Source organism: Clupea harengus, chromosome 22 (genome assembly GCF_900700415.2).
Source record: "Clupea harengus chromosome 22, Ch_v2.0.2, whole genome shotgun sequence".
NCBI classification, from domain to species: Eukaryota; Metazoa; Chordata; class Actinopteri; order Clupeiformes; family Clupeidae; genus Clupea; species Clupea harengus.
The window spans coordinates 15,369,515-15,388,017 of NC_045173.1; the positions used below are offsets into that span (position 1 = coordinate 15,369,515).

General features: G+C 42.1%; 1 protein-coding gene across 4 annotated transcripts in view; it reads right to left on the minus strand.

Moving 5' to 3' along the window:
• Nucleotides 1–18,003, minus strand: part of LOC116218434 — a 30,670-nt gene extending 12,667 nt beyond the window's left edge. For 2 of the 4 annotated variants that reach the window (XM_031560148.2, XM_031560145.2), the window contains exons 1-39: nt 17,846–18,003; nt 17,511–17,561; nt 17,077–17,231; nt 16,897–16,967; nt 16,540–16,705; nt 16,117–16,254; nt 15,704–15,881; nt 15,290–15,423; nt 15,047–15,150; nt 14,676–14,841; nt 11,186–11,362; nt 10,790–10,942; nt 10,467–10,611; nt 10,210–10,368; nt 9,934–10,052; nt 9,489–9,719; nt 8,742–8,897; nt 8,439–8,623; nt 8,168–8,350; nt 7,997–8,088; nt 7,698–7,867; nt 7,369–7,522; nt 7,188–7,267; nt 6,781–6,961; nt 6,351–6,506; nt 5,677–5,810; nt 5,051–5,209; nt 4,431–4,614; nt 4,072–4,283; nt 3,518–3,709; nt 3,016–3,158; nt 2,559–2,718; nt 2,326–2,409; nt 2,042–2,179; nt 1,567–1,683; nt 1,374–1,466; nt 888–1,108; nt 507–670; nt 186–434 (exon numbers count right to left, since the gene is read on the minus strand). In XM_031560148.2, coding sequence (XP_031416008.1) covers nt 186–434; nt 507–670; nt 888–1,108; nt 1,374–1,466; nt 1,567–1,683; nt 2,042–2,179; nt 2,326–2,409; nt 2,559–2,718; nt 3,016–3,158; nt 3,518–3,709; nt 4,072–4,283; nt 4,431–4,614; nt 5,051–5,209; nt 5,677–5,810; nt 6,351–6,506; nt 6,781–6,961; nt 7,188–7,267; nt 7,369–7,522; nt 7,698–7,867; nt 7,997–8,088; nt 8,168–8,350; nt 8,439–8,623; nt 8,742–8,897; nt 9,489–9,719; nt 9,934–10,052; nt 10,210–10,368; nt 10,467–10,611; nt 10,790–10,942; nt 11,186–11,362; nt 14,676–14,841; nt 15,047–15,150; nt 15,290–15,423; nt 15,704–15,881; nt 16,117–16,254; nt 16,540–16,705; nt 16,897–16,967; nt 17,077–17,231; nt 17,511–17,561; nt 17,846–17,912 — 5,821 coding nt within the window. In that variant the 5' untranslated portion in view covers nt 17,913–18,003. The remainder of the gene's footprint in view (nt 1–185; nt 435–506; nt 671–887; nt 1,109–1,373; nt 1,467–1,566; nt 1,684–2,041; nt 2,180–2,325; nt 2,410–2,558; nt 2,719–3,015; nt 3,159–3,517; nt 3,710–4,071; nt 4,284–4,430; nt 4,615–5,050; nt 5,210–5,676; nt 5,811–6,350; nt 6,507–6,780; nt 6,962–7,187; nt 7,268–7,368; nt 7,523–7,697; nt 7,868–7,996; nt 8,089–8,167; nt 8,351–8,438; nt 8,624–8,741; nt 8,898–9,488; nt 9,720–9,933; nt 10,053–10,209; nt 10,369–10,466; nt 10,612–10,789; nt 10,943–11,185; nt 11,363–14,675; nt 14,842–15,046; nt 15,151–15,289; nt 15,424–15,703; nt 15,882–16,116; nt 16,255–16,539; nt 16,706–16,896; nt 16,968–17,076; nt 17,232–17,510; nt 17,562–17,845) is intronic. The other 2 variants (XM_031560147.2, XM_031560149.2) reach the window with 2 other exon arrangements.
• Between the last annotated feature and the right edge of the window lie 500 nt (nt 18,004–18,503).

An 18,503-nucleotide genomic window follows, 5' to 3' on the forward strand; every position in this document is an offset into this window, starting at 1 on the left:
TATACTGTCATGGCCTACACACTACAGGGCCACATGAGTAAGTCATTTTTGATTAGTCAGTTTTCATCTATTATTGCATTATTTGTGTGATGTGTCAGTCACAGATGTACTCCTGACAGTAAGGAAGAGATGGGGTGAGAGAGGGAGATCATGAGAGAGAGAGAACATGAGACAGAGACAGAGACCAGAGGAGCGTAACCAGGGGAAGGAGTGAGACAGCTGGCCGTCGATGCTCCCTCCCTCCTGATGGCTGGAGTGACTAGTCATGTTCACACAGACGTGCTTGTCCGCCGATCTCACACATAGCCAATCTCGTGTCCCATTCTTCCTCTTTCCCAGCATGCCCTCTTCTTCTTCCTGGTCCCCCTTGGCGTCCTCCCGGTGTTTGAACTCAAGGCTGTGCAAACCCTTGTTCACCAACAACTTCAGCTCCCCTGGAACAGAAATGCCAAACTTGTTAGATGTTGTCTTCAGTCATATGCTTTAGCAAAGAAATGCTACCATACCTTCAATTAGTCCTGCAGGATGAGAGATGATTTTGCCTTCCAAACCCAGGTTCTTGGGCAAAGCAGAGAGGCCAAGCATAGACCTCTTCGAATCACCTTTGCCAGACACTCCAACTCCAGGACTGTGTGCCAATGCCCCAGTCCACTGGGCCTGCAGAGGTTCACTAAGACAGACAGACAGAGGCGAGGGGTTCAAAGACAGTAGAGCATAAGGGAGGAGAAACAGACAAATCGAGATGGGGAATAAGGACTGATACGGAAACCCCAGGAGAGGAAGGCACAGAATATGAAACATATCTGATTGTTATCGTTTTGAGCATGAAATAAGAAACACACTCGAAGGTTTATTTGTAAGACAGTAAGACATGCTTGTGGATGCACCTGTCCGTGGAGACATTGGTAGCCAGCTGCAGGTGAAGGCTGCTAGAGGCAGTGGGCAGCAGGGTTTGCTGTAGGCCCACATGGACACCCATGGAACGCATGGTCCCCTGCACGCTGTTGGCCAGCAGGACCTCCAGAGACGCCTGGCTTTTCCCATCAGTCCTCACACCCATAGAGCCACTGACGCTGCCTGCAGGGGATATGCCTGCTGTGACATAGGCCTACAGAGACATGTGATAAGAACAGAAAAGTCCATGAAGCAATCCCTGCACAATAACACAATAACAATCGACTTATAAACCCTCTAAATCAAACTCTGTCAAATAATACTGTGATAGACCATAGCTTAAGATGGTGAGAGGCCATCACACACTGAAAACTTTGGAAGAGTCAGAAACAGTTGTTGGTCTAAAAGCAACAACTGACCTGGCCCAGTCATAGGAGCAATGCTCTTTCATAAGAAAGCATGACCTTGCTTTGTCTGACCTGCAATGTCTTGGGTACTCTACAAACAAAGGGATGGCGTATGTTTGCAGAGAGGCCAATCTCCTCTGAGGACCCGTTCAGAAGCACCGAACACTACAAAAGAGGAAAGGAACAAGAACTTTGGAACACTTTCTGATGAATTTGGGAAGAATAATTTATGTATGCACAAAATCGGAGGCCGGCAGAGCAGTACCTGGCACACCTGGTGATTGATTACTGCTTTTCCTTTGGCGAGGTAATCAAAACGGCTATTATTCATATGGATCCAGGACACAGCTCCCTCCACACTGAGAGAGGCTGGCATCTGCACCTAGAACAGTGGCATAGTAACCAGGCAAAACATTACCAACATTACCAGGCACATCTCAGAAAATGGAGACTTTTCGTGGGAATGTAAACACGAGGCCAACACCAACGCCAAAACGCTTATGTCAGTGTCCAAAATAGAGCCAAACAAGCATGCGTGTAAAATTCTTCCTGATAAAATGAAAACTTTCAAGGTAAAAGCACGCACTCCTGTCAGGAAAGTCAAGAGCTAATGCATCATAGAGGCCAGATTGGACCCGTTCTGTTGTAGGAGAGAAGCTAGTTATTTAGCTTCACATTGAAATACACTGACTGACATCAGTAAATAAGTGTTCTGTATGTCAAGGAGGCCCTGTCCTTACCTGGAGTTGGTGAGTGAGGTTGGCCCTGAGTGTGACTCGTTGCTGGGCAGAGTGTGGTTCACTGAACTGAACCTTCCCTTGGACAAACAGCATGTCCCTCTTTTGAACTCGAAACTTCCCTTGCAACTCTCGATGCAACTGTGTCAACAATATATGCATTTGATGTAGATGAAGATTTCATGATTAAATATATTCTAGGTATGTAATGACGAGCATCAATGTAGAAACATTAAACATAAAAATATTGAAACATGAACATCTCAGGATAGTTGCTTTTTGATTACCTGACCATGACCCAGAGTGAAACACATCTCAGAGTCCTGAGGGATGGCATCAGAGCTGAAAGGATGGACCAGGGATGAGCAGATCTACACATGCACACACATACAAAATCACCCCAAAAAAACAAACAATATGATCTCGCAATGTCTGGCCAATTACATGTCTCACAATAGAAACAAAATGACAAATAATGCATTGTTTTTTTCTGGATAGATTTGCTATGATCTCAACTCACAAATGGCTTCTGAGATTTGTATCCCATGGTGAGGGTGTGGGTGAGCTGTTTGTCATTATGGAGCAGGGCTTTGGACTCCAGGACGTATGTGCCCTTTTCAAGATCTACGGTGAAGGTCTCCTGGAGAAGCAAGCTCTCAGGGAGAAACTGGAATGGCTGTCTGCAAAGAAGGATGAGTCATCATCATCATCTTTATCATCTTTATCATCATCATATTTTTTGGGGCTTTTTGCCTTTATTTTGATAGAATAGTGCAGAATGATGGGAAATAAGTGAGAGAGAGAGAGATTAAGAGTGGTACTGGGAAATAGCCGTGGGTCGAATTCGAACCCAGCTCCCCGTGGGCACTTGCATCAATATATGGTTGGGATGGTGCCACTTGCACCACAGCTTCCCCAATCATCATCATCATCATCATCATCATCATCATCATCATCATCATTATCATCATCATCACCTGACGCGGAGCATGGCTCTCTTCTGGTACATCCATGAGTCCCTCCTCAGCTCCTCCAGGCCTCCCTCCATCTCCAGCTCTGTGTCTATACCCTTGAGCTCTGACAGCTTCATCTTCAGCGTCACATGCCTCTTCTTCAGCTGCTGTATGGAGACAGGGAGTGGGAGAGAATAGCAGCGTAAAACACTTCTAACGCTAATGCAAATCACAGCCCATAAACACACCACAATTTATGATAAACAAAGTAGATTCAGAATACATCAATTATACTTCATGTCTTAGAGGTTATGTTAACTGTATTGAAAATAAACTATTATATATATTTATCAACTTAAAAATGTCAGCCAGGTTCCATACTGAATAACAAGCACAGATACATTTCTAAACAGACTGACACCCTAGGCATCATCAAAAAATGTGCCTTTGCTCTGGCAGGTTGTAAAATACTCGTTCCCCACTCATACCCCACTGGCAGTGTCTCCTCCAGACGGCGTGGCTCTACCTTATCCGTCGAGCTCAGGCTGGTGGAGAGATTGAGGTTGTGCCGGCCGCACGCCACGCTCAGCTCCAGGGTCTTCAGCTGCCTGCTGGCGTCGCTCAGGCTGATCTGGCCCTGCACAGCCTCCGTCCACGCCGAGCTGAAGGAGCAGGAGGCCCTCAGCCCACGCTTGCCCAACACACCGTGAGCCCCAGCCTGGCAGCGAATGGAAAAAGACACCCTTTCATAACCCCTGTTCTTTCATTATAAATCATCAGTGATGTTGGCCTAATGTGTTAGTGTGTTAGCTTTTCTTTCATCACAGGCTCCCTGATCGTATTGTTAACGGTTCTGGCATTTAATTGGCATATAATCACCTGGTTGCTACTTTTATTGAGGGTGTAGATTTGACAAGGGTACATATTGCTGGGGACTGAAGCCCTAGCTATGTTTGGTCTGCTTTGCTAACATCACAAAATATGATCATCGTGACCTTTTTAAAGTATAGATCTGATAAAGATAAAAAACGACTCAATACTCAAGGCTATGGAGCGCATCTTGAGGGGAGAGGCGTCTACCTTCAGATAGGTGACAGTTGGGGTGAAGAGGTGTAATCTGGCCTCCTTCTCTCCTTTCCTGTCCTTGTAAAGGCCCTCCAGCACGAGGCTCTGTGTGTTCAGGAGCTTGCGGGTGGTCAGCTCCGAGCTGAACTCCACCGTGCCCCGCTTGAGCTGGCTCAGCTTATGAGCACACGACACATAGAGCCAGGGGGTGTCCATGTTAAAAGCTCCTACAGGGACAAGAGGAAGGGAGGAAGAGAGAGAGGGCATTATTGAAATTCCTTTTGTGACATTATCAATTGTTTTTATTATTTCTGGTGCATGAGGGTAAGTCTGAATGGTTGTATGACAGGTGGGATTTTGGATTTTTTTATCACCTTCATATTTTCTAAGGGAGACTTTGGAAATTAGCTCCTTCCAGTGTAGGCCAGCCACAAAGGGCATGAGGTCATTGTAGTTGACCTTGAGATGAGTGCGGCCCTCTGCTTTTTTGCCTTGAAGCCGGGAATGGAGTAGCTGTGCCCTGTAGTTCATGTTTCTGTCAGGGACTTGCAAGGAAACCTGTAACAAACAAATATGAGTGGAAACTGTTCTATATCTACATGACAGAAAACTGTTATCTTACTTGGTGAGTATCCAAGTAAGACATTTCCCTATAATTTCATCATTGCCTGATTCACAGTATAAAGGTTAGGTACATATATACCTTTTAGGATATTGAACTCCTTTTACCCCTTTAATAATACGGAAAAATGTGTTTTGCACATTCATTTAAGACATAAACAAATACACCAGACAGCCAACCAGTTGAACAACTAGTCAGCCAACCAGTGAATCAACCTATCAACCAACAAGTCAACCAATTACAAAACAAACTCACAAACCAGCCAATAACGCAACCAACCATTCAAACAGACAACACCAAAACAAAACAACACCAAACAAAAACCAACAAGACCCATATCATGTAATGCCTGTGAGAAAGCTAAAGACACACTTCTAATGCGTAGCTGGTGAGGCTGTGCCGTGATTGGTTTCGGAGGGACTGGCTGAGGATGATCCTGTGCTTGTTAGCTGTCTGGTCCCAGTGCTTCCCATAGCTAAGGTTCACAGAGGACAGTATGTGACTCCCACTCCTCTCATGCCTGAGCTGGATCTGTGAATGGAAATGCAGTCACCCTTAACATATCTCTGATATGGAAAGACATTTAGAGAAATGGAAGACAATTTCTAAATCCTCAAGATGTGCTCTTTAAAAGGCAAGGCAATGACTAGAGTGTCTGAGTGTCTCCTAGCTGCAGGAGCATGGTGTTCTATCTTAGTGAGTCTCCTAGCTGCAGGAGCATGGTGTTCTATCTGAGTGTGTCTCCTAGCTGCAGGAGCATGGTGTTCTATCTGCAGCAGAAGCAGACCATAAAGAATCACCATAAACACCTGTATATATTGACATTTGATTATATGCTCTTTGATTATATACTCTTTCGAACTGACACAGCATTTACCATGTCTAGTAGCCATCCTCCACACATACACACACAGCACAGCACGTGTGTGTGTGTGTGTGTGTGTGTGTGTGTGTGTGTGTGTGTGTGTGTGTGTGTGCCCCCTTTTTGATAGCAGTACCTTATGGTTGAGTGATGGATCATGGGTGCAGTGAAGCTCGTGCTCTGTTCTCATGTGATAGGTCTGCGTGGGCACCATCTCGCTCCTCAGGCTCTGAGAAACATGGCACTCCTGCCTCAGCTCTCGGGCTTCCTCTACAGAAAACATCACAGGTGTGTGGAAGACATTAATGTCACTCACTATTGGTTTTATCATTATACCATTATGTGCAGTTTTGTCTGGATGCTTCTCTGACCCTAAGGGGTTCTCATTCAAGCTATAAATGTATAAAGGACATGAGAGATAATGACATATCTTGCCATAACTGAAAGCAGATGTGCACACAATGCATCGTTCTCATTCAAGGTATAAATGTTTAAAAGTGTGTGATAAAAAATAATCTCCACCAGTTACTCACAGCAGGTACAACACCTAGTACTTTCCTCAGCTTGTTGGATGCCAGGCTATTCTAATTACGCAGTTTTTATGGGAGCCCCAGCATGTATCATGTCTGATTTAATACTGAACATCATAACTGAACATAATGACTACAGCTAAGGGCAGACTTGTAGTTTTCAGAGCCTCATGATGGAGCTCTACTGTAGGCCTGTATGATTCAGAAGCCATAAGCTCCCCCCTCCTTTCTCCTTTCTAGTCAAATATATTTATATATTATGGCCTGGGGAATCTCTTACGTTGAAGTCCATATTTGAGCCTCAGGGCGGAGCTCCACTGTGGGCCTCTGTGCTCCAGAAGCCCCAGGATCCTGCCCCCTAGCAGCCCTGGCAGGAGGACCTCAGCTTCCACAGAGTACTGCCTCTGCCCACTGTCCTGCCGGTGGTCTAGCTGCACTGTAGAGCACAAGGGGAAAACAACAGTTAAAACCCTCAGATGGCAAAGGCTGTGATTAGACATCCACTTGATGACAGTTGCTGATCAAAACTACATTGTTCGCTTTTTAAACATCTCCAGATGAGCATGACAGAACTCATTACTGCATTTGACATTAAACACATTACATCACTTTTTGGCTTAGAATAATGAAAACCAGCACTCTGTTCTACAGTCCAGGAATTCTATGCTACTAAAAGTTTGATTTTGTCTATATTGTGCTGTGCCATGTACCTGAAAAGGATGCTGTGTCTTTGAAGATGTTTTTCAACATGGCTGTCACACTGATTCTTCTATCGAGCCCCTGGGCAATGTCGACAGAGAGGATGATGGGACGACCATGCGCTGTCCCTTTAGCCTCCAGACGGTACTGCTGCCTCTTCTCTGTGGGGAGGCTCAACGTCTCCATCAACCCCTGAGCAAAAGAGTAGTGTAGTGGACACCATTGTGTTTTTATACGAATACATTTACCATTTAATCAGGCTCAGGGGGTATGTAAGAGTTAATTTCACATAATTACATTGTTCTCTCTTTCACAATATCTTATTTATCCTTTGTTTTGCCATACATATTGATGCCTATCTAATAATATATTCTAATTCTTGACAGGGAAATGGATAATGCCACATTTGTTTTCTCACCTTGAGGTAATAATGGTAAACGTGATCCATCAGAAGCTCAAGTTTTGCGGTGTACGTACTCTTAACATGATCAAGCTGTCCTGTGAAGGTGTGACCATAAAAAAAATCAACTTCAGATTTAACAGCTACCTGTATTATCAAACCCAGAATGAAAATAAGATAAAAGGGATTCAATGAAGACCTTGAATGAGGATGTTCTTCTGAGGGTGGGTGATCTTCAGTAGAAGCCTCTGGTGACTCAGGAGGAACTCTAGTCCGATGTCTCTGGGAACGCTGGACTGCGGCATCCTCAGGGAAAGGAGTAGGTGAACCTCATGGGGTAACCTGGTGTCTCTCTACGCACAACATATCATGCAAAGGTTGATTACCATACAATTTTTACTCACTGTCAGGCAGTCTTTTTGTATCTTGTATAATCCTAAAAGTTCAACCAATAGTTTTTTTTCTGTCAAGCCTTTACTTAATTTATACAAACAATACTGCAGGCAGTAATTCAATGGTCTGGATTACCGGTGGCAGGGAAGTGTAAACCGCTTCAAGCAGGTATTGATGGAGGCCTTTATCAAGCTTCACAAGTCTTAGAGATAGGTTGGTAGGACCATGGTAGAGAAAGGCTCTTCCCATAGCAGATTGAGGATGGGACAAATCATAGCACAGCTGCCATCCAATCATCTTTGACCCTTTAGAGGAAAGCATTGTTAAAGGATTTCTAAGTGATTCAAAAAATATTATATAGGTAAATATTAGGTTTCGTTATGAATGGCATAATTTGCCAGTCGAAGGGATGGAAGTTGGAGGCAGGGACTCACATGTCTTTGGAGAGCAGGTAGTCTTCTCCATCCGATTCCTTGCACTGGTCAGCTCCTCTCTGACATCTCCACTTACCCTAAACATTCCTGAGCTGTTGAGACATGGGAGACATTTGTTAGTGTGTGTTCAGTTTTCAGTACTGAATCTAGAATCTCAACCTCTAGAATTACCTGAAAGAGAGAAGGTCCATTGATTCATCTGGTGTGTTGAGAATCACCTTGACAGCCTGGCCGTTGTGGAGCTGTACGCTTCCGTTTAGACTGGCGGAGCTTTTGAATTTAGAGGACCACTCAAGTCCAACCTGTCCAAGGGCCCCATCTACACCCATTCTAGCTGAGATTCCAATGAGGGTGCTAGTTTAAGGATGAACACAAAACACTTAAAACTCAGTCATCAAAGCTTGTTTAAGATAGATAGATATTGTATTTTTTAAAGACCTACTTTGGTTTGATATGGCCAGCCAATAGGAAGTTGAACCAATCTTTGAAATGGACATTTCCCTTCAATCGAAGGGAGAAGAGGGAAGACACATTGATACCCAACTTGATGGGTAAACCTGACAAAGATGGAAGGGCCAACTCCTCTGATAATACAAAGAACCTGTGGTGGAGTTTCACCTCATGACCCTATTTGAAAACAGAGTTATATCAAAATAAATAATAACCAACAATTCTCTACATATGAAGATATGAATGATGACCAAAAACCTTAGATTTGCACTTGTACAGAGATGGAAGACCTCACCTTCAACAACTTCAGGGCTATTTCTGCCGCTGTAAGTGACAGCTTCTCTATACGATCAGAGAAGTCATTGCAGGTAAGGAGGTCTAGCTCATTCCCAAATACCTTCATGCTGAACCAGCAGCTAGGCATTTTATCAGTAGATCTTTGTCCTGCAAACTAAACAAATATTTTCTTTTAAAGTGATATAATAAAGGTTTTAATTAGTACTGTGATGTTTTCTATCATCCTAAAACTGATTTTGATTGTATATGGTCATGTGAAGGAGAAATCAGCACTCATGTCATTCCCACTAACCGCCGGCTACTGAGGTTTAGTGCTCGTGTCAGGAAATAGCATGAAAATCGACAAAATTCAAATACAGACTGTACAATTTTTGGTTTTGCGAGGCTAGAAGGGCAAGCCTGTTAGTTAGCTTGCTAGTTTTAGAGATAAATGCTGCAATGCCTCTTTAATGATATGCTAGGCAAAGGGACTGTGTGGTTGTTAATAAGCTGGTGATTATATATGTTATACCTGTAAACAGACTTAATGTGTCTAGAGCAACGTGACACGTGCAGGTGAGATATATATGATGAATGGACAAATGCATTGATGACTATCTCTGCATTACTTAATTTGGTCCAGAGCTCAGTAACTGACCAGTTGGAGACACATGTTGGCTTTATTCCTAAATGCTCTTCAAAAACACATAATGCCCCCCCCCATGAGCCTAGCACTGCTCTGAGCTCTCATCCCCTGGGGTCTTACCTGAGCTTTTGCATGTTTGAGCAAGCTATCAGTTTGGGCTTTACACTCGTCTCTTTTCCTCTCTCTGTCATGGCCTTGGCTCTCTGATCCAGCTGTATTAACAGTAGTCCTCCTCCGCCGTGCTGAAGCCTCTCTGGGCTCTTGAGGACTGGGTGTCCTCCGTGGATGAGCTGACTGTCCTCTCAGCAAACCCATGAGCCATGGCTCCATGTTCTCTGCCCGAAAGTTGATCTAACCAGAGATACAACACAGTAGCTTAAATCAGACTGTGCATTGCTAAATTCGTTACTAAAAATACTTAGTAGTTAATATATAATGCCATCAGAATACATTTCCACACTATTTCTTGTGGATAACTGGAATTCAGGCATAACTAAAATAAAATAATGTTAGAATCAAGAACAGGTCTTGAAATTCATTGAGCTTTAAGTACCTAGTCTCTCACCTCCATCAGGTTAAATGCTCTTCCAAAGATCTGCACTGTCAGATTCGTCATGAAGGAACGTGGGATAAAGGATTTAGGAGAAAACACCAACGCCCCCTCAATGTTGGCAGCCCCTGGGCCTGGCACACAAGAACGCATAGACACCACTAAACAGATGCTTATGAAACAGCCTTAAAATCAGTATTCAGGATCGACGCAATTAATCATATTTGCGGCATGCATTTCAAAATGGTAACACTTGGGTATCATTAGCATGGTCCATCTGTGAAGTTATACCTGTGTCTATAGTGGAGTCCATGAATGAGGAATATTTCCAAGGCTCTGATTCAAAATTCTTGCTGATAATGTCATCAGGCAATGATTTGAGCAATGCCTGTTTAAGGGGGTCTTCTGTTTTTTGGATTTGCGTAAGGTGACTCCAAACAAATGAACCCACTATAAGAAAGTGAGGGATCACACGTTTACAACAAAAAGAAAACAAGGAACTGCATGCACAATAAAATCAGAAATCTTAGATTAGTTTAGACACAAACCTTGGCTGGATGTCTCTCTCTCGAGGGTGGATCTTATTACGGCAAAAATCTCTTGGTTGGCACAGCACATAAGCTGCTGGTAAGCTGCTATCCTGACCTCCACATCCTCCTGGGATGACTGGTATGCCAGTATCAACACTTTTCTCTGGGGGACAAGGCTGTCAGTCAGTGAGAGGTGAGGCCTGTGCTCCTCACTCAACACTCAAAGCATTCCAGAGACGTTTTTATCCGAGAGTTTGAAACTATTTAGTTACAAATGTAACATAACATATAACAGAAGTATTCATTTTCAAATGAGTAAAAACCTTAATGGTCACACTAACATTAGCATGGCAAGGGATGCGTCTGAAGGCTTGGATGGCAGCTAGGCGCAACTCCAGAGGGGCTGAGTGATTCAAAATGCAATCATTCAGTTGAGGGATGAGGTCAACAGCTGCCAGGCCTGAGTTCCCCACTGCTTTCATTACCAGAAGCATCTACAACCATGAAAGTGTGGGCATCATTACCATCATCACTGTTGTCATCATCATTATCACAATTTCGAACATCATTCAATTGTGGACATAGGTTCAAATTGATTTGTGCTTAATGAGTAATTGCATGCATTTTCACGTAACATTGAACAGTCCACCATGTCCATCACCTGAAATTGAGAACTCATTTGTGGGGTCATCACTGCTATAATTTTTGTTCTTAATATGAATGTGGATATGTCTTACTCTGGTAGGGTCTTTAGCTCTGTAAGCCTCCCTTAGGCTGTTCTTCAGAGCTTGCATATATTGCTGTACCTCAGGGATCTGGTTGCACTGGGTCTGCTCAGCCTGGCACAGGCGGTGGACCAGAGCAGATCCAGCCAGGAGCAGTTTGGGTTGGGCCTCTGTGGCCTGCAGCAGAGTCTGAAGCAGATAGAAGCGTAACTCATAACAGAGACCTACAATGCTCTTGGATTCTTATGTCAAAATCAATGCAAATGTTAGCTAATTACTAACAAGTGAAATTACTCTACTTCCAACAACATGTTGACAGTGACAACAGTTTCACACCAATATTCTTTAAAGGTACAGTATTTAGGATTTAGTGGCATGTAGTGGTGAGGCTGCAGATTGCAACCAACTGAATACCTCTCCCTTTCCAAGCGTGTAGAAGAATCTAGGGTCGCCATCAGGTGCAATAAAAACACAAAAAGGCCCTCTCTAGTGCCAGTGGTTTGGTTTGTAGAATCAACAACATGGCATGGAAGAAGACCCGCTCTAAGCTAACAAAAACACAACTATTCATAGTTACAGGTGATTAAACACTAATATAAACATAATTATGAATCCTACCGACCTCCCTCTGCTGTCCCAGAAGCATTACAGAGTCTATCTGAAATTTTTTCTTCTGTGTCTAGCTGCGAAACTGTCATATTAGGCGATTTTAACCTAGATTGGTTCTCACCTGTAGCCAATGAATTTCAAGACCTGTGCTTAGAGTCAAATCTTACCCAATTGGTTACTGAATCCACCCGCCCAAATATGAAAATCCCAAGTAACTCATCTCTGTTAGATCTCATTCTTACTAATAGGCCACAGCACTACCTGCACACCTGTGTGTTTCCCTTGGATTTTAGTGATCACTGTCCAGTGGGCTGCATCAGGGATGGACGGAGAAAGGGTGCTGCCCCTTTAATTGTTTATAAAAGGTCCCTCAAGAATCTTGACGATCAGGCATTTTTATTTGACTTGCTATCCAGCAATCCTACCTCTATAGAGCTTATTCCGGACGTAGGTGTTGCCTTGAGTCATTTCCTGTCGGTTTTTCATGCTGTCACTGACAAACATGCACCTTTTAAGAAATGTAGGATAAAAAATCGTTTTAATCCCTGGTTTACTCATGATATAAGTGAGGCCACTACTAATAGAAATAAGGCCTGGGCATTAGCAAGATCCACTGGCTCTGCTGCAGCTTGGCAATCTTTTAGACACCTTCGTAACAAATGCACACATCTGGTGAAAATGGCCAAATCCAAATACTTTGTGAATCATTTGTCTGCTTGTGGTAGTAATCCAACAAAATTCTGGAATACAGTTAAGTCTCTTAAAGGGGTTTCCCCACCTACACTACCCCAGCAGATCATGCTGGAAGATAAAGCAATTAATGATCCTAAGGAAGTTTGTAATGCTTTCAATAATCATTTTATCCAATGCGGCACTTTGTTTGACCTTTCTAATTTCCCTGATGTACCGGATGGAGTGCTAGATAACTTCACTGTTGATGCCAGGGAACTGACCCAACCACATCCTTCTCTTTTAGACCAATACAACAGCATGAAGTCCTCTCTGCTCTTCGTAATTCTAAATGTATGAAGAGCTCAGTGGGTGCAGACCAGTTAGACCCACGTCTCTTGAAGCTTGCTGCCCCCATTATAGCCAGACCCTTGACCCACATTTTTAATCTATCACTTTTTTCTGGCTACATTCCTAGCATCTGGAAATCTGCATTAGTGGTGCCCCTTCATAAAGGTGGAGACCCAAATGATATGAACAATTATAGGCCGATCTCCAAGCTCCCATGCCTAGCCAAAATGTTGGAATCCTTTGTAAATGAGCAAATTAGCTCTTTTCTATCTTTAAACTCAATTTTATGCCCCTTTCAATCAGGTTTCAGAGCTGGCCACAGTACCATTACTGCAACAACCCTTGTGGTAAATGACATCTGTGACCATCTAGAACATTGCAAAGTCCATTTTTATGCCGATGATACAATTTTGTATGCCTCAGCGCCCTCTATAGATCAAGCAGTTTCAAACCTTCAACATGCTTTTGATTGTGTACAGGATTCCCTAAAGTCCCTCAAATTGATGCTGAATGAATCTAAGACTAAATTCATGATTTTCTCCAATGGTATAAATAATGTCCCCCCCCCCCACCCATAGGATATGCACCCGTTCTGGGACTAATATTGAGCAAGTTCCTTGCTATAAATACCTAGGTATCTGGCTAGATGATAGGCTGTCATTTAAATCACATGTTCTTGACCTAGCTAAGAAGGTTAAAATTAAACTGGGTGCTCTTTATAGAATAAGATCTTGTTTTACTTTTGAAAACCGAATGGAAATAGTGCAATCAACAATTTTGTCAGTTCTTGACTATGGTGACATTGTTTACATGTATGCTGCACCCTCTACCTTAAAACTCCTGGACTCTGTTTACCATAGTGCTATTCGCTTTGTTACAGCAGACGCTTTCAGGACCCACCACTGTAACTTATACAAGAATGTTGGTTGGTCCCCTCTAGCAGACAGGAGGGAAAAACACTGTCTTTTATTTGTTTATAAAGCCTTAGTGGGAAAACTGCCTAATTATCTCATGTCACTTTTAAAATTAAAATCCATCTGTCATAATACACGGTCACAGAGCCTCATCTCCCTTGAAATCCCCCTTACAAAAACTAATATAGGTAAAATAGCTTTTAAGTTCTTTGCTTCCCATAAATGGAACACTATTCAAGTGGAGTTGAAATTAACCAAGTATTTGTCTGTCAACCAATTTAAGAGCCTTTTAGATAATAAGGATGTGCCTCAATGCTGTTGTTTTAAATGATTCTCTGATTTAATTTTTTTACTTTATGTTATTTTTTTTTTTTTTTATACTTAATTTTTTAGTTCTTTAATGTGTTTTTTTGTTTTTTTTTTGTCTGTTTTGTTTTGTTATGATTTGTTTATTTATTGTTCTTCTGTACTATGTAGCCTCAATCAGGGCATTGCTGCAAAAGAGCCCTGTGCTCAGTCAATTCTCCCTGAATAAACAATGATGATGATGATGATGATGATATTCCATTTCTGCTAATCACCCTAAATCCTCCATACTGTACCTTTAAAGCAACATTAGGGAGTTCTGGTCTAGCAAGCTACCTACCTACCTACAAAGCATGCAAAAACCTTACAAACACCACCAACAGCTTGCTAACATACTAGCTGGCGACTTTTGGCAATATTGATGGAGATGTCTGCTATGAAGGCTTTTCTTACATATCCGCCTGGTGTCCTGACCAAATCACAGAACGCTGTTCATAGCCTTGACGGCTAGTGAGAATGACAGGCGTGTTTATCTGCCCTTCACATGACTATATACCACCAACATTAATTTAAAGACGGTACCAAAAGTAATTTGGTCATGAAAACATACCTCAAAAAGTGACAAATTGTCGCATAGTGTTGCTTTAACTCACATTAATAGATGCAATCATGGCAGGAGAGGGATTGTGAGCAAATGCCAAGGCACTGAAAAGTGAAGATGACTGATCCTGGTCGATCTCTTGGGTCAAGAAGAGTTCAGACAGGAGTAGGATACAGCCCTCCGAGGCACACGTGAGGAGGCCATCCATCAGAGGTTGCCTGAGACAGCAGCAAGCATCAGTCAGTTCAATATGATTATGTTAATTAAGAATGACTCTTGCAGTGTTCCCTTACTGTATTAACACAGATGTGGCAAAGGAACCAGCCTCTTTGACTTCAATATTGACTGTCAGACCACATTGTGAGAAAATGAGTGACTTTTACTACATGAAATATAGATTTTGCTTTGATAGAGGTTGCTGACCAGTCATCGCGACACTTGAAGGAAGCTTCCTGCCACACTTCTTTCAATTGTCGCAGGGACAGAGCCCTTAACTGCACAACCAAATTAAGCAGCTGGTCTGACTGCTGCAAAAAAGGACAAAGGAAAGAGAGATTGACATTAATCTCCAATAACACACCAAATCATGGAGATTTATAATGGTTGTATAATTGTAATAGTGGCCTTAGCTTGTGGCACACAAATCAGACTCAAGATACTTCTGACCTGTTGCTGGTCAGTCATCTGGGTGCACAGCCTCCGAACAGTAGCAATGACCTCCTGCACTGCAGACTTTTGTGCTTTGGCATCTATTGCATCTTCAAATATTAGGTCAGTCAGATATCTGGACCTTCGTTTGTCTGGTAAGGATCACAAGTTATTAGAAATATAATTTCAAGTCAAGTCACTTTATTTATATAAAACTATTTAAAACAATAGGAGTTGAAACAAATAAATAAATACACAAATAAATTGACAATAAACATACACATGAATACAGGAATAAGTGTTCATTTCAATTAATAATTATATGTTATAAATTAATATTTAATTATAATATATATAGTATATAGTATAATTACCTTTATTGCACTGTATTGTACATACCAACACTGTAGTCACCTAATTATTGAATCTTACCAAAACCCAGAGGTATGTTGTCCAGGGTCCTCAGCAATATGAGAACTGATACAGTCTTTATCTGGACTACACCAGGCAGTCCAGATGTTGCTAGCAAGGAAACGGTTTCTGTGCAGTTTACTTTCTCCATTGTATTTTTCCTCAAATGTTGGACGCACTCATGTTTCATGGAAATAACCTAGTGAAATTATACATACAAAAACTGAATAAATACTGCATTAAAAAAACTATTTCTCTGCAATGATTGTAGTACACAAATATGGTGTTCTCAGGCGAAATCCTCTGAGAACTCTTCATATGATGCCAAAAATTTAGAAACCTAAGTACCTCTTGGTACATTTAGGTAACATCTCTGTATATCTTCAGCCTTTGTATTGGCTTAGATAGCATTAAGAAACCTCCCAGTGACTCACGTTGTTTTCTTTCAGTGCCACAGAGTGTTGCCAGAACTCAGACATCCTCCTTTGATGACACTGCTGAAGGCTCCGGGCCTTGACCAGTACACTCCCCCGGCGCTCATACCGGCTCATGCATGTTCCATATACATCGGTCTGTATAAGGGACAAATAGAATGAAAGCAATAGTAATTGGTGAGAGGACTTAATGTTCAAATCTCAGTGTTTTTTTTATTTTATTTTACGTCATTCTATAAGACATCTAGACCAGCTCCATGTTCATAGTACACAGTGGATATAGAAATGTGACAATCCAATTATGCATCAGTTTCAGGGCTTACTCCAGCTATGACAGTGACTCCAGAGAACAATACTCAAGTTACTTTCCAATAGCACACTGCACATGTGTTTGGAGCCCATGGCTGACCCCGGGGTCCTCACCTCTTCCACCATCACCCGGGTCCCTACGGAGTGGGAGGTCTGGAGCATGCTCAGTATGGCTCTCTTGATGTTGAGCGCCCACACCTGCTCTCCCTCCTGTGGGCACAGCGCAGTGACCTTTCCTTCCTGAAGTGAGAACCACAGGGGGTTCTTCTCCAGTGACTCCCTGGGAAATCAAAACACCAGATGGGGCGTCTGAAGCTTCAGAGGCATCTTCTCAGAGCATCCACAATACACAGATGGGACAACTTCCCTATACTTCATATCACATTTTTAATCACTTTCACATTACTGTGGGTTATGTGTATGTGTTGTTCACTGAAACCGATAGTTGTTTTGCTTATCTCAAACTCTCACCTCGCACTCTTGAGCCGGAGCACTGTGTTTTCTCTCTGTGAGGAACTGCGCTTCATCTGCGGATTCCTGAGCTGTGTCAATATCAACAAATTAATTTACACAGCCTAGAAGCCTAGTTCTCATTTGGGTAAGTTTCCCATTCTGCAAGTAAATAAACAGTTAAGTTAAAAAGAAACAAACCTTCATCATCATCATTGGACAGTTGGGAAACACATCTATGTCCACTACACAGTCGAGAGACAGCTGGCTGCCCATGTTGGATTGAGTCTGCAGAGTTGAGCTTGCAGTTGTGCTGTACCTGAAGGTGCGCCTCACTGCATGCTGATGCTCCACTTCTCCAACCATGCAACAGAAGGTATTAGTGAATGTATTTACCTCAAATGATACACAATAAACATAACATAAAATAAACATAACAACACGATAAACCAAAACATTTACTTTACTGTTATTTAAAGAATTTCAGAGAAATAAGTGGAAGGTTTTGTTGTGCATTTAATAAAGTGTATCACTGAACTTGCTGTTTCTTTGTTATAAAATTCAATTGTTTTGCAATTTGCAACACACACGGTTAAATAAATGAGTATGAGTATGTAAGAGTATGAGGACCTCACCACCACAGGCTGTTCTGCAGGTTTCATCCTCCTTAACTGCATGCTCTTCCGCTAATGAAACCAAATAGAACCAACTGGACATTTACATTGTACTGTCCTAATATAGCAAACTGGACATTTACATTGTACTGTCCTAATATAGCAAACTAGACATTTACATTGTAGCATATATCAATATCTACACACAACTGGTATGATTAGGTAATTGCTTGTATCATGCTGTACCACTAAGGATCATGTTAACACAACATTAAATAAATATATAATTTATGTAGATTTATCACTAAACTCACATGAAATATTTAATTGAATTAAAGGTAAATAAAGCTGCTTACCGCTCACAGTGCTCATCAGAAGTATGAATATGAGTTCCCCTCCTAATTGCACTGATCCAGGAAACATTTTTGTACTACTGTGATAAATAAGAGCGAAGCCTGATAACTAAATCTCTACCCAACAGCAGTCTGGTCAGACATTGCAACTCCACATCCTGTCTGTGATCTGTGATGCTTGTGTGTCCACTCCATGGACACACAGCAACCAATCAGGCGCTGACATCCCGATCCCGTCCATGTGGTCAATCTGACCCTAACACCCATCTATGTTTGTGAGTGAGTTCATAGTTGAGCTTACAGTTTTATTTACATATATTTTGTTCTTGGAAAAGGCCTCAAAACATTTTCAAGAGTTATATGATTGGTCTGATTACTGCTCATGTATATTAGCTACTTTAGCTTTAGGGTAATGCTGACATCACATGGCCAAAGTGAGATAAGAATAAAATGTCTATTGAGGGTGGTCAAATACAGTGTGGAGCAAAAAGCCTTGATGGAATATAGTCATGTGAAGGACAGATAGACACACCTGTTGTCCCCACAAGTTGCCCAGACTGTAGTCTATGTAGTTCCATGAACATACAAAAAAAACCTTCACACACATCATTGCCAACTATATCAGTGCCATTAGGTATTTAGCTGACTAGTCTGAGAACAA